The sequence below is a fragment of the Odontesthes bonariensis genome, chromosome 11 (genome assembly GCF_027942865.1).
Source record: "Odontesthes bonariensis isolate fOdoBon6 chromosome 11, fOdoBon6.hap1, whole genome shotgun sequence".
Taxonomy (NCBI): domain Eukaryota; kingdom Metazoa; phylum Chordata; class Actinopteri; order Atheriniformes; family Atherinopsidae; genus Odontesthes; species Odontesthes bonariensis.
This window is the reverse complement of record NC_134516.1, coordinates 17235878-17256694: the sequence shown is the minus strand read 5'-3', so window position 1 is coordinate 17256694 and position 20817 is coordinate 17235878. Positions and strand designations below refer to the sequence as shown.

The window sequence follows — 20817 nt, the reverse complement described above, 5'->3', positions numbered from 1 at the left end:
CTAAGGTCAGTCTGCTTGACGACTCAGGCCAGCTGGCTGCGTACATTTTTCCATGGCTTTCAGTTAGATTCCGTGTAACCATTATTTTTCCGTCCACCTGTATAAAAACAGCTGATTGGCACACAAAACAGACACAAATGTCAAGTTTACATTCCCGTTTCCGCATAATTTAACATTGACTATTTGACCTTTTGCATTTTGACGAGCATTTATTGACATCAACATCATAGACTGAGTTTTATAACCAAACATCCCAGCGATGCTGTGGGGGCATTTCGGTTTTAAATCAAGTACGGAAACAAAGAAAAAGGAGAGCCCATCACCTTGGAGACGTTTTGCTTTATGTTCAGGCACTTGTTGCACCGATCATAAACCCAAAGTGGGATAAAATAAAAGGGCAAACAATTAAACGCTTTTGGCAATTATTTGAATGACTGCCCTGGATACACAGTAATCCATGACCCAAATCAGAGTATCAGTCCAGACACCTCTGTTTATTCTATTCATACCAGAAGACTGGGTGTTATCAATGTTAACAACTAAAACTATGCCCCCTTGAAATATTTTTGTATACAATACATAAATGCATAAAGTGGGGCGAGAACTCCAGCTCTATAGAATTATTCTCTACACTCACATGACCTGAAGAAAACAGAATCATTGTGTTAATCCAATTTAAAGCTACTTTTAAAAAACATGTTCATCCAACTGAAATTGTACAAAACTGAATTCTTCAAAATTTTAAAAACACACTTGTGAATGCAGTTGGGGAGGGGGGTGCGTTGTTGAAATACTCCTCCATCTATACATTTAAATGGACTTAAACTGGCGTAAGCATTTAACACATGCTCCACAGTTTCCACAAATAGGCTTTGACCTAAATGAGACAGAGGAAGCCGGTACACAGAAGAAGAAGAAGAAAGCAGCAACGACAAAGAATAGCACAATGGAAGGTGTGTATCAGTGAGAATGAAAGGTACACAGTGAACCGCTTTAAAGATAATTTCACAGCTTTCATGTTGTACCAATTTGCCCCCAACTACATTGTTTGTAAGTTTGCAAAGCCCAACACGAACAAGCGGAACCTGTCTCCTATTGATCTCAGTGATATTACCTGATTAAATAAAACTTGAATATCATGAGAAACGTGTAAAGCCTTGCAACATGCATGCACACCATTACAACAACAGCTCGTTAGGCCTGTTTAATCCACAATGAGGGAACAGATCACTCCCCGTTAATCCAATCAACATCAGCTTTCACATTAGGATCTAACGGGGATGAAGAGGTGAAGGCACTGAACTTCAGCCAGGTAATCTCACATTTTACCTCACAACTGAAGAAGAATCCAAAATGACTAAGTGTTCAACTCGCATGTACAAAATATGGAACTTTTTCATTTCCATCTGTAACAGTTTTACAGTAGATAAAATTAATGAATAAATAATTAAATAAATGAGGCCTAGAGCAGCGAGCTTATTTTTGGAAATGATCTCAGCTTCTGAATGCATTTGTGACAGATTTTCTTTCATTCTTTCTCCAAAAGGCTTTTAGCTGTGTGAGATTCTCTGCCTTTATTGCTATTTTGAGGGACACCCGCAGGTTTTTCAACGATGTCTTAGTTCGCCAGACAGCGAGGGCAAAACCCTCAACTTTTGCCTAATAAAGAAGTCTTTGATGACTTCTGAGGTGCGGTTCAGATCATTATCCTGTTGTAGGAGCTTGGTTTTCATCCTCAGCTCCTTTTTTTTTTTTTTACAGACAGTGGCATGCTTGCTTTCAGAAATTTCTGGTATTTATTTGAATCCAGTCTTCCCTCTAACAGAAAAATGTTACCTTGTACCACTGACTGCAGCAAAAGCCCAAAGCATTATCAATCCACCCCTGTGCTTAAGAGCTGGATAGGTGCTCCTGTCTCCTGAAATTTTGAGCCCATTTTCCTACAAGATTAATTCGCTCATGTTGGCCAAAAAAAAATCTGTTTCAACTTTCAGTCCCCAGAACTCATTGTGTCCATTTGCAAAGGGAAAGTTTTTTTTTTTTCTCTTTTTTTCTGGCGACTCTTTAAGATCATATTGGTATAGGTGTCGCAACAACGATGCCCCCCCCCCCCCCCCTTCAGGGTCTAATAAATTGTCCTGAAGGTCTTTTCAGTCAGTTTTGCTGTAGAAACAGCTCCATTAAGGAGTTCTGGCGTCTCCAGCTTTCAGCTTGACCTTTCATTCCTGTTAACAGTTTCTTGAGTTAATTACAAACCGAGGAAGCACATATCTGGAAACGCATTGCTTTCTTTTTATAGCCTTTTCCTGCTATGTGGGCATCAGTTATTTTTTATTTTCAGAGTGCAGGGTAGCTGCTTATAGGAGCCGATGGTGATCGTTGGGGTTGGAGAAGTCAGACTAATCAATGACCTTTGACATTTGCCTTTCCGATCAGAGACTGTTAACAAGTAAGAGCCATAACAAGCTGTTTAAGGCCTGAAAGAAAAGTTTGCAGGTGAGCTCAAATTTTAAGGTGCCAAAACTTTTGCACGGTTCTCTCTCCCTTTTTTTTTTTTTTGTCTCTTAAATAGTACAAAATAATATATTCATGTGACTCAAAATGTTGATAATAACATTTCACTTTTAACTTTATGCCTGTTGGACATCGGTTCATCCTCCACTCATTTCACACTGACGGAAATTTTGACTAAAGGTGTCCAACGTTCTCTGTAACATGAAATCACCCGTGTTTATCCCTACGGTGAGGAGTCAAACACGCCCTGTCCAGTGGCATGCAAACACACACACACACACACACACACACACACACACACACACACACACACACACACACACACACACACACACACACACAAGAGGACACTGCGGGCTGCGCGCATTTTCTTCATCACTCAGTCTGAGTTGCACACAGCAAAACACATTGGCGCCTATGTGAGAGGAGCAAACTAAAAAACTTTCTTATCCTCCAAAAAGTAATATTGCTATAAAGTGGATAAAATATGGAAAATTCGGTATCGATTCCCATGCGTTTGTTTTCCAAAGTCCATCCCAAAGCCAAACACCGCACTACACACGCAGCGCACCACGAGCAAAGATCTCTGCAGCAGTGGAATATAAAGAAAACTGTGATGACTGTAAACCGATCACTGCAGAAGGGACGGCAAGCAGCAAGACAACACAGAGTATAGTTAACATACCCATTTTCTTTTCTGCTTCCGTGGAAACTTGTCCCTGAGATAAAATGAAGAAAAGCGCCTGAGATGTCCACAGGTTGTCGCGCGCCAGGCAAGAAACTAGACGTCCCGATATGGAATCAGGCAGGAGGGGAGGGGGTGAGGGATGGCGTCACAGCAGCGAGTAGAATTGGATCAGACTCTCTTTAATCCAAATAGACGCGTCTTGTTCGCATCTGCGTGCCATTTCACATACAGAGATAAGTAAAGAGGAAAAAAAATAAATAAAAACACACTGCATGGTCTTATATTTTTATTTTCCTCGACATATTCTTGTAGTTCGCCCCTGCATTGACTGAACCCAGGCTTACTCATTCAGCAGTAAGGCGGCATTTGATTCCTGACTTTTGTTTGAATTTCCATTCATACCATTAGATAAGGCACAACTGTAAATCCTCACATGCAGATATGGAGATTACAGTTCTGAGGCTCTTTGCTTGAGTGTATTTGCATACCCCACCACTTTTTACTATATTCCGTAAGAAATGATTGCCCTTGTCTGATCATTTAGAAAAGGTCATTTTGAACCTGCAACATGACCATCCGTAAGCTACAAATAAAATTAAAAAGTGAAAAGAATCTGTTGGAGTGATAGCAGGAACATCAGGGGTGGCTTTGATCAATAGGGGGGCTCTGCAACATAAAAAGGCCTTGACATCTGTGGTGGCCAGAATCCTTTTCTTGCTAAAGAAACAAACTGGAACAGTGTTCTTTAGATTTAACTGAGATCAATTTGGACCAGGATGACAGGAGGATAACAGTATGGGACATACTCAAAATGTGAAACATGCATGATCTGTAAAGCACATATAGGCAGTGTGAAATCATGGGCATTCATGGCTTCCAGTGGCACAGGGTCACCACTGTTTGATGTGGCAGAGGACGGAAGCAGCCAGGAGAGTGTTTAGGGATGAATAACACTCAGATTCAGCCAAAAAAAAAACAAGAGTTGATTGGATGGGGCTTAACAGTACAGATGACAAAGCAAAGCCTACTGCAAAAGCTGCCCAGGATTTTCTGAAGGTCATGCAGTGTCTATTTAAAAACTTGTTGGACAAACTGAAGAGGGCTGGAGTGAAAGCGTGGCAAGGGATCACAAAGAAACAAACCAATTCTTTAGTGAGGTGAAGGGCAACCAGACTTATAGCGGTCACTGCCTCCAAAGGTCTCTGGACAAAATATAAAAACTGAACGTGTAGTTCAAGTTATTCATTTTCATTGGAACCCCTAAAACTGGGATTAACACACAATCAAGAGCTGTAATTCATAAAACCAGCAGCTATAAACACACACATGCTCAGAATGTCTTTTTGTTTGGAGTCTCACCAACAAGTTGCCACTGACAAACGAGTTTTATCCAGAAAAATGTTTTATTATAAACAGAACTTTATCAAAATTCACATCACACAGTTTTAAAAGTAGAGCAAACACAAGCTAAAAGAATAGTCAACATCCCTCCAGGGTAAGCACTTGAATGCTTTTGAACCCAAGGAAACGTCAGAAACGAGAGCTGCGGTTTAGAAATGGTGAAATCACTCCGAGTGCATGTTGAAAAGTCGAACATCAGAAGCAGCCATGGAGGAACACTTCTGTTTTAGTGGTTAAACTAAGCTGACAGGCCTTAGAGGAGAGACTGCAGCGTAAAGCAGGCTGGGAAAAAAATGTATTAGGTGGCAACAAACAGGCACATGTTGTTTGAATGTATTTACATCACCTGCAAGGGCAGGTCTACTGTACATCTGACCATCAGCTGAACGTCTTACTGCTTGGATTCTGAGCAAACAAAAGGAATGCTGGGCAGTGCTATATGCAACGCAGCAGCCTCAAGATCAAGCATTAGATGCCTAATTACAACTATAGGTTTTGATGTGGGGCACTACATTACAGGCGAGTTGGCTTAGGAGAAGCGCAGCAAATGTTCGTAACATCTTAAAATAACGTAAAAGTCTTAGTTAACACAAACAATTGTTTCTACAGCAGCAGCTCCAAGAACTACAGTCCATTCCTCAAAGAGATCAGAAATCCGACCATTTGTAGCTCTGCCTGCTGCTGTTATAATTTCAGCGGGATGACGGGCCAGTATTTGGGCCGCTTGAGGTCACAGTTTCTGTCAAAAGTCAGCTGCATTGCCGCCTCCATGGCCAGGACCTTGGGCGAATCCTTGCCGTAGAGCTTCTTCATCTCGGCCACCCGTCTCTCGCCGGGTCGCTCGGAGGGAGGGGCGGCGCTGCTTCGCCACGAGACCCTGTGCAGGTCCTGGTCAGCCGGCACGTAGCTTTCATGCTGCTCTGCCTCCATCTGCTGCTGTTTCTCTGCAAAACAGAATAGTTTTAAGCATGTAGCAGACATGCTTGTGCAACTTGAAGCAGAGCTATTTATTATTCATAAGGTGCAGATGGTAGAAGTTGACTTACTCAACTCCTCTCTGTGTCTCTCTGTCTGGGCAAAGTACTGTCGAAGCTCCTCGCTGATCTCCATGTTGCTGACATCGCACTCAATCTCGCTTTCTGAGCCGCTTTCCTCGTCTCCGTCCTCCCCATCTTCCCTGTTACTCTCTCTGGCCTGCCAGTCAGCATAGCGCTGGGGGCTGCTGGGACAGCCCTCCTGCCAGCCGGCCGGGCCATAGGCAGCCTCCAAAGCCTTTCGGTAGGCGCGCCTGTGTTTTTGGTGCCAGGCCATGGCCTGCTGGTAGTGCTTCCAGTAACGGCTGTAGATGGGGCTGGAAAACCAGGACATCACTGTGCTGAGGTCCTCCTGGAAGTAAAGTTTTGTGTTTGGTTTTATTTTATCCTCAGACATTGATTATTTTTTGTGAAATTGTAGCTAGCCACTATGTATTTTTTTTTTATTAAAATATATATATATATATATATATATATATAAACACTTAACTTGGAAATTAATTACGTTCATAAAAGCTGATAATTCAAGACCAGTTTTTTTTTTTTTTTTAAAGCCAAGACTCTTTCAGACTTGTAAAAGATGAGAAAGCTTCAGTGCTGTTTTTTTAATAACAGTGAAATTATCCATCTACATATAAGTTTCCTTAATATGTGGACTATTTCTTTTTGTCTTTTAATGAGACATGACGTGCTTTGTTTGTCTGTGCAGTTCCAAAGTAAAACAAAAGCTACATTTCTGAGTTCCGGTGGACCAAATTAGCTTAAATTAAAAATACACCAGGTGTTACAGATTTCACTAATTAGGGAGAATTTGCTGCTCCTCTGTTGCAGCCTCACTTCGTGATTTAGAGACGGACGAGTTTAATTACGACAAAAAAAAAAAAAAAACTCTTACCATGAGAGGATGGATGAAGCAAAGCGAATATTCACGTTAACTTTTTTAGCTTTTCTTCTTTTCCACCTGGAAAGCTGGACCCTGTGGACAAGAAACAAAGTGGTGTGAACATCAGGTGAACGCAAAGTTAATCACTGTTTGCTTTTATTTACACGTAACGTTTTTTGTGTTATGGGGGCACGTGCCGACGTCTTAAAATAGAAAGCGGTTGTAACACTTTTTAAAAACTGAGTCTGACACGAGCCGCACGAACATATGTGTGATGTGTATTATGTTTGACTCGCTAAGTGGTTCATATTATCGGACATTTACCTCTCTGGTGCTAGCTTGATTAGCCACTTGTAATGCTTCCTCGCTGAATATTTCCCAGCAGCCTTTGAGACACAGCAAAATAACTGGTGGCCACGAGGTGCTCCCCCCGGTGGACACTGTGCGAACATGCAAAATATTCAAATACTGGACGTCTCACCCGGTAACTGACTAACCATAAAAATAAAAAAGACGGTTGTTTTCTCAGTTACAGTAGTGAGTTGCCGGTTTTTTTTTTTTTTTTTTTTTTTTTAATTAATAGTCTTGCATAAAATATATCAAACACTGTATAATTTTCCCTCGACTTCCCCCTTCTCGGCCCAGTAGGAATCTAGTGAGGCCATTTAATATTGAAAGAACAGCGGGAAGCAATTATAATTTGGCATCCAACGGGGATTGACAGCAGGAGAGAACTGAGGGTCTTTGTTGATATTATTTTCTAGAAGCATTAACTTGTTAACCTCCACATGCCCCAGTCAGTTTTGCTGATATTTGCGGATATTAATGCTAAAAGTACTGAATCCTACTGCTCACAGTACCTTTCTTTTGTGAAATGAATCTCAATAGTGGCATGAAAGCAGTGCAGAGGTCAGCCCTTAAACTGATTTTCTGTCAAGAAAAGCACATGACATGCTACAACAATGTGTTAATTTGCATGTTGGAATGCTTTTTATTTTGTTGAACTGCTGTGATTTTTCACCGTGGCTTAAATTATTGTGTGACATGAAAGTGAAGTTGAGATTTGGTAACAGTTACATGTTACACTATATGAGTGAGGAGGTTGTCGTCGTGTTTTAGAAACTGGATGTTAAACCGTGTACTTGCGGACGGAGTACGTTTGATATGTGGCTCACGCTTTGGCTTGAGGCCTCTAAGCTTTTAGAGGAAATGCAAAAAAGACGCATGTCTTTGCAAAACATATTTCCCTCTTATGACTTTTCAATGTGCGAGTGAACGCCAATACTGTTTTTAGGGACCTGAATTTTCTGAAGTATATGATAAATCTTTCTTTTGAATTTCAGCACAATGTTTCTCTTGTGTGAAATAAGCAGAAAGAACTTTCAATGATAAATGTTATTTAAGTAAAAGATGCCAAAGTGAGGAAGGTTGAACACAAATAACGGAAGTTTTATCCAAGGCCAGTGATCAAAGATTCATGTACTGGTGGTCTGTGAGGTTTTTGGTCTCTCTGGACTGGCATGATTATCAGTTAATAAAATGAAATGATGAAATTTAAAAAAAGAAATGGGTCATTGTGCGACTGTCTCCCTCTGCTGGCAGGTGTCATAGCCGACGCTGTCCTCAGCATGTGCTTCACACAGTATGTGGAATGAGGATCCAGTCAGTCAAACGTCTGTGGTGTTGTATTTAGTTTTTCACTTTGCTTTTCATTAGTCATCATCTCATCATCATCATCATCTAGTACTCTTCTCAGCAAACATTACAGCCATGAAAAGTGAGTCAGACCCAAGGTAAAAAGATGCGTAGCTGAAGCTGTGTTGTTTTTTTTTTTTTTTAAAACTTGGTTTCCCATCCTTTTATGGGAGCATTCTATAGGTCCAAAGATAAGATTCCAGAGGGAATCATTTCTTGTTTCTGAGCCAAATCACCATTTATTTGTGCCAAAATCATGTCTTAAAAATGATCAAGACATTTAAATTCTCCTCTTTTTCCAGGTGACAAAATACTTGTTTGCATCACTACTCGACTTGAGAGGTTCTTAGCAGATTAAAGGACCAAATAAGCACAGCCTGATGTGCAAATGCTTCCGTTTTAGTCGTAACCCTGAAAATTAAAACTATGACAAAGACTGCAGCTAACGTCTCGAATATTTTTCACTAACCGTTCGCGTTTGTCACATAACTGAGGTGTAGGAACACTTGAACTACTTTCATTCACACCTTGTTTCTTCTCATAGACATATTGCAGTGTTTTACCACAACCTATAAATTTACCAAGCGCACAAAAAACCCACAAATGGGGTACTTTTAGGATTAACTTAATGTTGTTATTTTCTTTTCAGAAAGACACAACCTCTGGCAGGATGTGGAGCTTGGCCTCAGACTGACAACCAACTTGTACAAAGGACCATTTACCAGAAGCTGCTTTAACAGCTGAGACATTCTGCCCACAGTCAGTCATGTGCCAGGTATGAGTGAAGACATGACCTTTGGTTCTGAGAAGTCAGGCCGATGTGCTTGAAGCGCAATACATCTAACAGCTGAATGCTGTAGCTGTAACTCCATTACCATTCAGAGAGCACCAACTCTCATTATATTCAAAGAGAGTTGATGCTGTTTTGGTTTTTAGATTTTCCACTGAAGGCAGTTTCAGCAACGGTGTTATTTGAAATTACAAGCAGTTCTCTTATCTGGTACTTCCTTTTGTAAGGCCATCAGCTCGTACACTTTCGAGATGTTTTTAGATTTTGCGGTTGGCATTTACTCGCTTCCTTTCAGTATTGTTAACTGGTGTCTGACAGCAGAACTGTTGGTCCTTTTTCTCTGCCATCATGGATGAGCGTAAACGGTGGTTTGTTTTGCTTCTGCCCTTGTGTTTGGGTGTTGACACTGAAGGTACAGTATAAGAGCTTTTCATTATAGTAACTTTCTGCAGGTCGGTCACTTTTGTGGGCTGTCAGTTTCAAGTAAAACGACAGTCTTTTTACTTAAAGTGGTCTTTGACTGCATCATTTTAATGCAATCACAGCTGGCATTAACACCTACTCCACTCAGAAACGCATGTTTGTGTAATCGCAGAGACGGTGGTGAAAAAAGTTGGAAAAGAACCAGATGTTACCCCACTTTGCTCCAGTGCCAGAGTGCAAATAATCACACGGATTGTGTGCAAGATCAAGACAAAGTGGAGCGGAGATGGCTGCCGTCTGTTGTACCAACACGGACAAAATTTCAAGAATGAATGTAATTCCAAATTCACACTTATGACACAAAATGAGACTGCATTTCTCCTGCTAACCAATTTAACACCAGAGGACGGTGGGATCGGCACCTGTGAGTGCTCACATGTTCATGGAACAGATACTCTACATCTGCTAATCATTGTGAAAGGTAAGTGTTTGTCTTCGTCTTATTTGTTGCATTTGTCCCATACTCGTTGCTTCATGATAGTGTTAAACTTGACATTAAATGTGTAAAGTCCATTAGGCTCTGCTGCTGTGCCTATTAGCCTATTTTATGCTTTAGCGACAAATGAAAAAGGAAGAAATTTAAAATGTATGAATAATTACTGATAGCCAAAATATTTAATTTAAAACGGATGGAGGGGGGATCAGTGTTGCAGTATTTTTCTGAATGTTCTTTGGTCTCCTTTGTCTTTGGCAGATTTAGAAAGCAACACTTCTCTTTTAACAATGCTCACTTCTACCACCATTATCAGCACTGCTGCTGGATTTCTTATCATAACTGGACTGTTTCTTGGACTTATCCTGAGAAAAAGCCATTGCAGGTGATTCCCTTTCTCTGTCCCTCAGTGCCGTGATCCATCTTGGATGTTGGTAGCAGTTTTTTATTTTTTTTATTTTAGTGTATTGAGAAATTTTACAATGATAGAGGAAGTTTTCTCATAAAGCATGATGTCATTCTGTTTCTGGGAAACTGAACAATGAGCTGTAAGTCCTCTGTAAGCAACTGTCAGGATGCACCCCACCAATCTCCAGTCATCCCGTGACTGAACTACTATGGTTATCTATGGATGGTTTCCAAACTAGCAGGCTTTCATGTCAAAGTACTGTGCAAAGAATCATTGAATGGCAAGGATTATTTATCACTCTACACTTACTGCATTATTTGTCATCCCTCTCAACTGTTTGTTTCACTGATGGATGTAACACTGATATTTCCTCTTGTTTTCAGAGGCAGCACACAGTCGAGACAAGCTGGACTAACTGTAAGTGAAACCTTACAATTAAGCAAATTGCTAGTTTACTGGTTGCAGATTTATTTATTGTGCATTTCGTTCCTACTTCTATTCTTATTAAGAGTAACCATCTCTGAATAAGAATGACCATCTGCTGGTTTAGCAGAATCTGAAAGCTTTAGCAGATCTAAATTTTAAAAATAACAGAAAACCCTTCACAGTTTGCAATAGTTACTTGGTTTGTTCCTCCTTAAATAGATCACATGCAACAAGTTTTCACTGCAAGCCCCCCCTCTTTTTTTTTTTTTTTTTTTTTTCTTTTAAATACAGTTTATGCTGTATGTGTGTGAGCTTGCAGTTTTGTGAAATAGTCACTCAGGTTCAGGGCACATGGTCAGTGGTGAGACAGGATAAAGCCTATGGTGACCTATAAAGCTGAGGTTTCAGTTTGACTCACATTTGCAGTGTGTAAAACATTTCTCAGACCACTTTGTCGTGTTGTATGACCTTTTAGCTTTTTTGTTTCTTTTCTAATAGTTAGAGAAACATTATTTAGCAGGACTTTGTTTTTACAGGATGAAAACAAACAAGGTGACTTGTATGAACGCCTTCAGCAACCTGCAAGTGATCTCTACCAGACGGCGTCCCCCATGTGTCACCGACACGCTGCCAGGGATGACACCGTGTCAACAGATTGGGTCAGCAAAACTGAAAGTGTCCCTCTAGAGCAGGAAGCAAACGCAACACAGACTGATGAAATATGTGAACTCTATGTGAATATGTAGACCACGAGTCAACATAATTCTGAATTCATCATAGCAATAAGCGCAGTGTTTTTGGTTCTTGTATCACTTTGCTGTCCTTTGTTCAATTTGTACTGTCCAAACGGATAAAAAGTTGATACATTGTTCTTTTTCTTTTGTTGGGTTGTTTTTTTTTTTTCTCACATTGCTCTACCAATGGGTAATTGTTCAGTGTGTATACAGATTTTTAATTTTGTATAGTTTTTTTTTTTTTTTTTTTTAATTTCTTATCACTTTTGGTTTGTCTAGCTTTTTTTCACTAAAATAGAAATGTTGCTCATAAAATCAAAATTTCAATTGCAGTAGTGAGGGCTTGCTATTTGATAGCTTTGGCAGACCACAGCCATCCATCACCTAGTTGAGCCTATATTATACATACTGTATTACTGTCTGTCTAAATTGCTGTGTATGTATACGTATACATTTTTGACGTGCTCTAAAGAAAAAGGGAAATTTCATTTTCATGCCTATTTGTCTTTTCTTTTTTATTTGGTCCCTCAAACTGAACAAATAAATGCAAAGCATAACACAGATGTTTCTCAATACTTTCCTCTTCATTCTCACTAAATGGTTGGAAACTAAGAACAGACAAGTTAGGGTCTTGAGTTAAAATGCATGGTTAGGCTGAGATGTACAAAATACATGGCTGCGAGTGGAAAAGGATACATGGTTGAAATATACACATATTATTTACAGGTTGTAAACAGTGATGTCACATCATCACTGCCCAACACAAAATGGCCTGTGGCATGTCACCATTCTGATGTTCTAGAGCTGTGGACAAATGTCTGGTCTCTCTAAGATACTGAGGAAAATGACCCAATATTACAGATCTGAGAGTGACATGATTGATCCTTTGCTTTCAGTAGGTGGTTTGACCTCGATTCGACCTGCACATTAACTTTGAGGAAGTGGAGTCATTTTTCCAGATGGAACAGGTTCAGTTCTCTTATGCTGATGGATTTTGTCTTATGAATTGCTCACTTGAGTACAATATTTCCTTTTGAATTACCGACTTAGACGTGGCCATCTCAAAAAAAGCACCAAAGTCTGTTGTTCTTTACTTTCTGTGCATTGCATCTCTCCTTCACTATCAATCTGCAAGCAAATCAAAGAAAGTTGCGCACTTCCTTTTTAGAAAGACTCACACCTCTGCACCTTACACCTACCAAAACCACAGATGTTCAGTTCACTAAGTGTGTGTGTGCCCTCAGACTTGTGATACAGTACAGTGTACGTTGCCTACATCTGCATTGTTTCTTACAGCAGATGTATTGGCCAGCATGGGTAGATTAGAATTATTTTTTGTTTTGCTTCTGGTGCTGATATTTAGTTCATACACACAAGGTAACGTACAAGAACCTCTTCTTTTTTATAATCTATCATTTATCTAACGTATAGTTGCTCTGTCTAATCTTTCTTCTCTTTGGCTTAAATAGATTAACAAATTATTCACCGTGTTTATTTAATGCTGCAATTAATGTTTGCATTTTAGAAATATAAAAGCAGGGTGAACTTTTCTCTTTAACAGCAGTGTATCAGAAGCCGCTTGTGAAAACCATTGGTAAAGAACCAGATGTCACTCCAATCTGCAGCAATGAGACGGGGAACTTCATCACTGTTTTAGTTTGTAGAATCAGAACAGGGATGAACCGAAGTGAAGAGTGTCTTCTGGCGTATGGCCACCTACGAGGCTTTGAACATGGATGTGACTCCAGGTTCACACTTGTGACAATAAATCAGACCGTGTTTCTCCACCTGAATAACTTAACACCAGAGGATAGTGGGACCTACACCTGTCAGTGTGCACGTCCTGATGGAACATTTACTCTACATCTCAACATCACTGTGGAGGGTAAGGGATGTACAGTACACTTCAAATAAACTTTATAAAATGCCAACACAAGATTACAAAAGTGTGAACAAATAGGTGTTAGATTAAAGATAAATTTAAAAAAAATGGATTGTGCTAGTTCTTTAATGATACATTATTTTTTCTTTTTGAAGGGAATAAATCAAACATTTCTGCAGCAAAACTTTCATCCAATGCTAAAATTGGAGTGACTATACTCATCATAACTGTTCTAACTGGAGTCGTCCTGGGAGTTGCCTACTGCAAGATTTGTCAAAGGTAAGAAAATACTATTCGAGAATTCTAAATACTATTAAATAAAGGAAAGGTTTATCTGTGTGATGAGCTTTCCGAGGCTCAGGCTCTTGAATATTTTGAATTCAAGATAATGTAGATATTTGCAGGTAAATGTCTTTTTATACAGATTGCTTTAGATAGCATTTTTATTTCATAACAGTTTCACTCAAAAACAAATCACGAATCCACGAATTGTAACAAGTTGTTTGTATGCAATTTCCTCCAAAGAAGACAACTGGAAACCATGACCAGGCATGCACAGTACAATACAGTAACATACAGGGTAAATGTTTTTTTTTTTAGTTTCTTTTTAATCTACTCAATTTGTCTGTTCTTCATTTTACATTAAGAGCAGGTTTCAACTCATTTGTTTTTTTTTTGCAGGAAGCAGTGGAGACTGAGCCGTACGACGTCGTCTTTCAGAAAGAGAATGATATTTATTCAACTTGATAAAACGCTCATTTGTAAAACCATGAATAATGAAAATGTTGAACAGAAATCTTAAGTGTTTAGAGGCTTTAGTAGAGCTACTTTATGGCAAAACCTTCTTTCATGTGAGTCACATTTTCCTCTTGAATAATAAGTGAAACGGGACCAACTGTCCAGAAGTAAATTATGTCTCTTATCTGTGTCGTGTTAATTCAGCTGCTTTTCATTTAACATAGATTTTATTCCTTGTATAAGTTTAATGCTTTGAATAAAACATACTGTCTTGTACATTAAATATGTTGACCCGAATAAAGTAATGATCTTATAAATTAGTTAATTCAAAGTTTATAAAAGATCTAACTTCTATGGTCTAATCCGGCGACTTGGAATGATTTGATTTTATGTAAAGTTTACATTTCTGCAGAGCATCTTTGTACTTTCTGCTTCCCTGGACGGGAGCATTACTCTGCAAAGTGATGCCATAAAGCAGCAGAAGCCCCTGAGAAGTGACAGCACAACTGTAAGATCAACCTAAAGAAACCAAATGACAAGAAAGAGTTCAGCTCTGCAATGTGGTTGTTATTTGCAGGCAGAGTAATCGCCTGATGAATTCAGTATTATACTGATCACAAAGACTCTTAGATCAAGACAAAAGTGAGCCAAACCTTTTTAAAACCAGAATATATGCATATATATATTTTAGTTTTATTCATTTGATCGCGCTCTTTGCTTTAACATAAGAGCAGGTATATTTAAATGTTGTGCAATTAATTTATAGAGGGGCTCTCACCAACTCGTACGTTGGTGACAGCCGAGAGTCTGAGGTTTTGGTTGCTGAAGAAAAACAACGGGGCATTTCTTGAAATTCTCACAGTGCACCTACCGGCAGCAGCTGCATTCCTGCCTAGATGAATACGTGGAAACAGATCTGTGCTGTGCTCCTGCACAGTAACATCTTGTACTTTGAACACAGGTACAGTTAAAGAACAGATTTTTTTTTTTTTAGGTTAAGGTAGCAACAGAAATAATTACATTTACTTATATATATATATATATATATATATATATATATATATATATATATATTTTTTGTCTTAAGCAGTGTATCAGAAGCTGCTTGCAGCAACGAGACAGTGAACATCACCACACACTGTGGAGAAAGTCTAAAGCTATGAAACCAGCAAAACCAGATAGAATCTAAATTACCAAAGAGAACACTTATCTTTATGATATTGTGCTGACACCAAAAGTCTGTATGAGTTTATATTTTTTTCCAAATAATAAATATCTCGGCTACTTTTCTGATTTCTAAGAGAATGAAAACCTGAAGACCAACATTTCTACTCAACCACCTTATTCTAACGCTGTGGTTGGACTTACCGTACTCATTATCATGATTATAACTGCAGTCATGCTGGGAGTTCTCTACAGACACATTTGCCATCGGTAAGAGATGAATATCTTATAGATAAAGAGTAGAATCATAGTAATTTTTTATTATTTTGATTAATATAATTCTGATTAGCACACTAGTTACAGGATATTAGAAAGTTCAGTGTCCTGCTCATGTTTAGGTGCAGTGTTAGAACATCCTTTTAAATGTATCAGGACATGTTGACGTCCTGATATTAACCAAGTATTTTTAATTTGTTATTTTTTAATCAAATCAAAATAGCTTCTTTGATGTTAGTTGTTCGATATACATAAAAAAATACTAAGAAAATCTCATTATGGATATAGTGACTATGGGATTACACATTTTTGAGCTACAGTTAAAAACTAACTCGGACTTGAAAATTACAAATGAGATTTCTTTTAATTTGACCTTTTAGACTGAAGTTGATGTGAATGGCCTGTAGATGAGTCTTCAGCAGGCAGCGAATGATCTCTACCAAACAACTGACTCGGTTCATAAAGTGACATGACAGCAAGACAAACAGAAGCAGAACTGTCCCCTTTGACAATCACGAACATGATCAAGCCAAGTGAGCTCTAGATATGATTTCAACATTGCGTCGTCGAAGCCATCATATATTTCCTGAATATCATGAGTTAAGAGCAGTTTAGTCCTTATTACTCAGGAGACGATGCTGGGTACAATGAACATGCATTTCTACACTCATTTCACTTGCAGATTAAAATTGGTCAGCATTCAACTATTGAAACATTCAGAGTAAAAGATTAATCTAACAAGAGTCTTTAAGTTGAAATAAACTGAGATATTGCAGTCTGTATATGCTTCCTCTGCATTTCTTCCCAGCTCACTCTTTTATCTGTGGAAAGTACATGGGAGGAGCTTTGTTAATGCATTTCCTTTTTAGAAGATGTCACATTCTCTCATCTGTGAGAGCAGAGAGTTTGAGGTTAGTGTAGCTCGTAAATAGTAAAGCATTTCCCCACATCCCCCTTCACAGCAGTATACTGAAAACCTTTACCAGCAGTTACACCAATGCTTGATATGTGTTGACTGACATGGAGGTGTTGAAGCTGTCCTTTGTTCTGCTGCTGCCACTCGCTGCAACTTTTTTGGACAGTGAAGGTAATGTAGAGAAACAAGCTTTCTTAAAGATGCGTTATTCTCATATAATTTTCAGTTTGAAGACAGCTGCTTAACAGTTTCTGTGTTTTAATTTTGTGGAATTAAACCAGATTTAGTTTTCAGAATTTAAAACAAACAACAGCAATCATTAACACGGACTGTATTTCATATTGATTGTATCGATCGCTCGCAGTGACTCTTGTGAAGACGATTGGAAAGGAACCAGATGTCACTCCATTATGCACCAATGAAACCCACACTTTAATCACACTGATAGTGTGCAAGATCAGAACAGAGAGGAGCCGGAGAGAAGAGTGTCATCTGCTGTATCGATATGGACACGACTTTGTTCATGAATGTGACTCCAGGTTCACACTTATGACAGAGAATCAGACTGTGTTTCTGCACCTGAACGATTTAACATCAGCTGATAGTGGGAACTACACCTGTGAGTGTTCAAATAACAACGGAACCTTTGTTCTCCATCTTAACATCACTGTGGAAGGTAAGCACATTTATTGTGTTTATCCGAATATGTTAATTGACCAGATATGAGCTTAAATGATACGTCCTGCCTTGTTTACATTGTAGTGAACTCTTACTCTTTCACAATCTTCACTTTTCGCTCATACATTAGCTTTGATTGAGTGGGAGTTTTTTCCACTGAATTTGCAAAAAAAAAAAAAAAAAAACTTTGAGCATGTTTAGAACATGGGAAATTCAACCTAAGTCATTTTACAAAAAAAATTTTTAAAAAACGATTAAGGTAACTTGATTTTTTTTTAAATTTATTTATTTTTTTATCCATTACTGTATTCATCTTTAGTGCATTGATTTTCTTTTCTTTTTTCTTTTTTTAAGTTGCAGAGGATAAAAAGATCACCAGTACAAAAGGAATACCATTTTTATTTCCACTGGTTGTGGCAGTGAAGGTCATCATTATTGTGGGAATTACTCTGGGAGTCTGCTACAGGAGAAAAAAACTCATCGGTGGGTGAATATTAAAAATATAAAAATGTTTACTTTTTGAAGCATTTGGATATTCATTTAGTTTGGGAAAATAGCATCATTGTACATGATGGTCATCATTTTAGTTGTTATCATAACTTCTATGTTTTGATTTGATTGCTCAGTGCATGTGTGTGTGTTTCCTTTACTGACTCTGATATCCCATCTTGTTTAAAGTGACAACTGCACATGAAACTCCTGGCTCTTTGGTGAGTCATCTATTCTGGGTTCCAATGTGTTCTGGGATTGTTTGATGTCTGTTAGACGTTACAGTAAATGAAGTGACGCTGAGTTTAAGCTAGTACTTTATAAAACTTAAGACTTTGAAATCCTTTGTATTAAAATGATTTTCTTTCCAACTTTCTTGGATTAAAATAAATAAGTAAATGGTGAACATATTCACCATCAACACAATGAAAACAACTCTTTCTTTGAAAATTCTTTGATATCATCTAGTCGTCATTTTTTTAAATGGCCGAAACATTTAGAATTTGAAAGTGTTTAAGATGCAGTTTACTGATTATGCAATGTCTCCCAAACTATTCAGATTGCAGCATTTGCTGAAATAATTCTGCACATGAAAACATCTTCATGATTAAAAAAAAAAAGGATGTTGTTCTTCAGCCCAGTGACCGTTTAGTTGTTGACCTACAAATCATACTGATATGAAGAACAAAACTGAATTTCAGGGCTGATTAAACACTTGTTTATGAAGGTTAGTTCTTTAATTAACTGTGGCAGTCAACTTATTCTTATCTTTGCCCACAGTCATGGCATAATCCTGTGACTTTATCTGTGTTCACATGCCCACAACATTGTGATGTCAGTCTGTGGTTGTAGATTGTGAGATCATAATGTATCTCTAGGCTCTTTTCTGTGGTGGCATAACTAATACGAGTAAAGTTACACGTGCATACCCTGCATATGTACCAAAGTACCCCTACACTAGTATCTTTTAATATATCAGAATTAGTGGAACGTGACAGCTGTTTGAGGTCAGAGGGTATCTGCATTTTCTGTGCGTGAAACACTTCAGTGATTTGTTGTTTTTTTGTCTCGTTCACAGTCGAAGAAAATGTTATTTCCTGTTAGGCATGTAAATAAAGTTTAGTCTTTCAGTGGAGAAATCTGCAGCTGATATTTGTTTGTTTGTTACCTAAAGAGGACTAAAAGCAAACAGGAAATTGAAATTGTTCATAATTATGAAATACATTTACATATATTTGATTAGCAGACATTTTCAACATTCAGCTCCTCCTGATCTGATAGTTTTTGTAGCTTCCAACATTACCACAAACAAGAAAAGTCTGGACTTCAGGGTATGATGGTATCAGCCAGTCCTGAGAAGAAGCACAGTAATGGAAAAAGAGTAATAACCTGTATGACTCAATTCACATTGCTGGGAAGTGGAATCTGCACCCAGTCAGTCACTCTGAAGGGAAGCCGGACTTTGAGTTGACATAAGAAAATTATCTGACTTGATCTTTGTTAGTTTGAAGAAGGAGCTGCTGCACTAACAGAGATACAAAACGATATATAGAAAGATGAAAAGATCTGTTGGATAACTGTGGATTTAATTATAGGCAGCCCAGTTTTATCAGAGAACATATGACAGATATATTTGTTCACATGCCCAAAACATTGTTGTGTCCGTGGATAAAGGTTGTGAGATTGCAACTTATCACTCGGGTGTTGTTGTGTATGGGGCAGTAGCAACGCCATGAGTATGAAAACATGTATTCCACTAACATTGTGTACTTTTCTAATCCTACCTTTTGTTTTTCTTTTAAAGTGACGTGGAAAAGTAGGGAGTCATGAGTTGGAGAAGTAGAAAAGCGAAAAGACAGCAGAAACGCTGTCCAGGACAAGCCTTGAACTATCAGACTCCTGCATGAGAGTCACCTAATTGACAGCATCCTCCACCCATCCCCATCCTTATAACTGACATATCAACGGTGTGAAATGTGTGTACTTTCACATGTAGCAAGACACAGCAGGGAAACAACGTCAGTACGCAGTGTAAAAGTTTAAGCTCATGTCATGATGAGAGGGTGGGTAGACAGTAAATGGAAATATCATCATCAAGGCTATGTATCGTCAAAAGGAAATTGGAGTGGAAAATGTAGTTTTGTCAACATTTTGAAGACTTTTTTTGTAAATATCAAATCCCCACACCCATCCAGGAAGTGTTTCTTATTGCATATATTATAATTCATATTTGCAGCAGTTTTTCCTCTACAATCACACTTCAGTGACAATATCAAGGGCAGCTTGGAGCTCAGTGTTTAACTCAAGTTTACTTAAACAAGTGTAGCTATTACACGCTCTGTCATGTTGACCGTAGATGCATGACTGATGGTATATAAATGTTGATTAGAGGGCAAGTGAATCTGATTTTATTTTTTTTGTTTGTTTGTTTTTATCGAAGCCAGTCTAATTTTTTGTTTGCTTTTGTGGTCCTCACTAAGGTGTTCTGCTGTACAGCTCAAGTTCAGGCATCAAGATGTGTGAAGACCACAAGAACAAACAAGCATTTCTCACTGTTTCCCTTTTAAAGTGTCTCAGTACTACAGCAGAGGCACTCACGGAAAGCTGGTGTCTTGTTCAGAAGAGCTGTGAGTTTGAAGTTCAGGTATCCAGTTTAAAAGGGTGGCACTACACTTGCTCCTTCAGTACTTCTTCATCAGTATTGATGCACTGAAACTGTTCTTTGTTCTGCTTCTTCTACTCTGTGTGTCTTCACAGTAATGTTACTCTGTTTACCTTTTTTTTCTGTTTAGATGGGAAAACTAAACTTTTTACATGGTTTCTAGTGCCATCTAATGGACTTAAAAAAAAGTGTAAATAAAATTAAATACAAATATAGGGCGCGACTGTGGTTGTTTTTATTTACAGACATTTCTTGATTACAGAGACGCAAATAACTGGGCTGGAACCAGTTATTACTCCATTATCCTGTCATGAAACACTGAAAATAAACATTGTATGTATGATGTATGATCACAACACAGAGGCACAGTATCCTGGTGTATTGATATGAACCCAAAGACAAATGTGACTACGTTCACACTTGTTGCAAAGAATAATGTGTTTTTGTATCAACCAGTTTTAACACCAGTGGAAGGTGTGAACAGTTTTTCTATCTTAGCCTATTTTAAGAAGTTATATCCCT

General features: G+C 38.4%; 4 protein-coding genes across 6 annotated transcripts; 3 read left to right on the top strand and 1 right to left on the bottom strand.

Moving 5' to 3' along the window:
- Positions 1–4586: 4586 nt before the first annotated feature.
- Positions 4587–6930, bottom strand: gemin8 (gem (nuclear organelle) associated protein 8). The gene is made up of 4 exons (XM_075477791.1): positions 6845–6930; positions 6533–6613; positions 5650–5989; positions 4587–5547 (listed from the first exon to the last, which is right to left on the bottom strand). The coding sequence occupies exons 2-4, from the start codon at positions 6533–6535 to the stop codon at positions 5288–5290; spliced, it is 603 nt and encodes a 200-aa protein (XP_075333906.1). The 5' UTR covers positions 6536–6613; positions 6845–6930; the 3' UTR covers positions 4587–5287.
- Positions 6931–8874: 1944 nt separating this feature from the next.
- LOC142391747 (uncharacterized) lies at positions 8875–11636 on the top strand. 2 transcript variants are annotated; one of them, XR_012770602.1, is made up of 5 exons: positions 8875–8990; positions 9601–9909; positions 10183–10306; positions 10714–10747; positions 11293–11636. XR_012770602.1 is itself a non-coding variant. In XM_075477783.1 (5 exons), exons 1-5 carry the CDS (start codon positions 9354–9356, stop codon positions 11500–11502), a joined length of 741 nt encoding a protein of 246 aa, XP_075333898.1. In that variant the 5' UTR covers positions 9280–9353; the 3' UTR covers positions 11503–11636. The 2 variants fall into 2 exon arrangements, 1 of the variants encoding a protein (XP_075333898.1); XM_075477783.1 differs by lacking the exon at positions 8875–8990 and adding an exon at positions 9280–9417.
- Positions 11637–12734: 1098 nt separating this feature from the next.
- LOC142391749 (uncharacterized) lies at positions 12735–14273 on the top strand. The gene is made up of 5 exons (XM_075477786.1): positions 12735–12867; positions 13052–13375; positions 13528–13651; positions 13898–13952; positions 14054–14273. Exons 1-5 carry the CDS (start codon positions 12804–12806, stop codon positions 14117–14119), a joined length of 633 nt encoding a protein of 210 aa, XP_075333901.1. The 5' UTR covers positions 12735–12803; the 3' UTR covers positions 14120–14273.
- A 2176-nt stretch (positions 14274–16449) lies between these two features.
- On the top strand, positions 16450–20508 carry LOC142391750 (uncharacterized). 2 transcript variants are annotated; one of them, XM_075477787.1, is made up of 5 exons: positions 16450–16637; positions 16831–17142; positions 17499–17627; positions 17823–17854; positions 20114–20508. In XM_075477787.1, the coding sequence occupies exons 1-5, from the start codon at positions 16571–16573 to the stop codon at positions 20198–20200; spliced, it is 627 nt and encodes a 208-aa protein (XP_075333902.1). In that variant the 5' UTR covers positions 16450–16570; the 3' UTR covers positions 20201–20508. The 2 variants fall into 2 exon arrangements, with proteins under 2 accessions (XP_075333902.1, XP_075333903.1); XM_075477788.1 differs by lacking the exon at positions 20114–20508 and adding an exon at positions 19438–19975.
- The last annotated feature ends 309 nt before the right edge of the window (positions 20509–20817 follow it).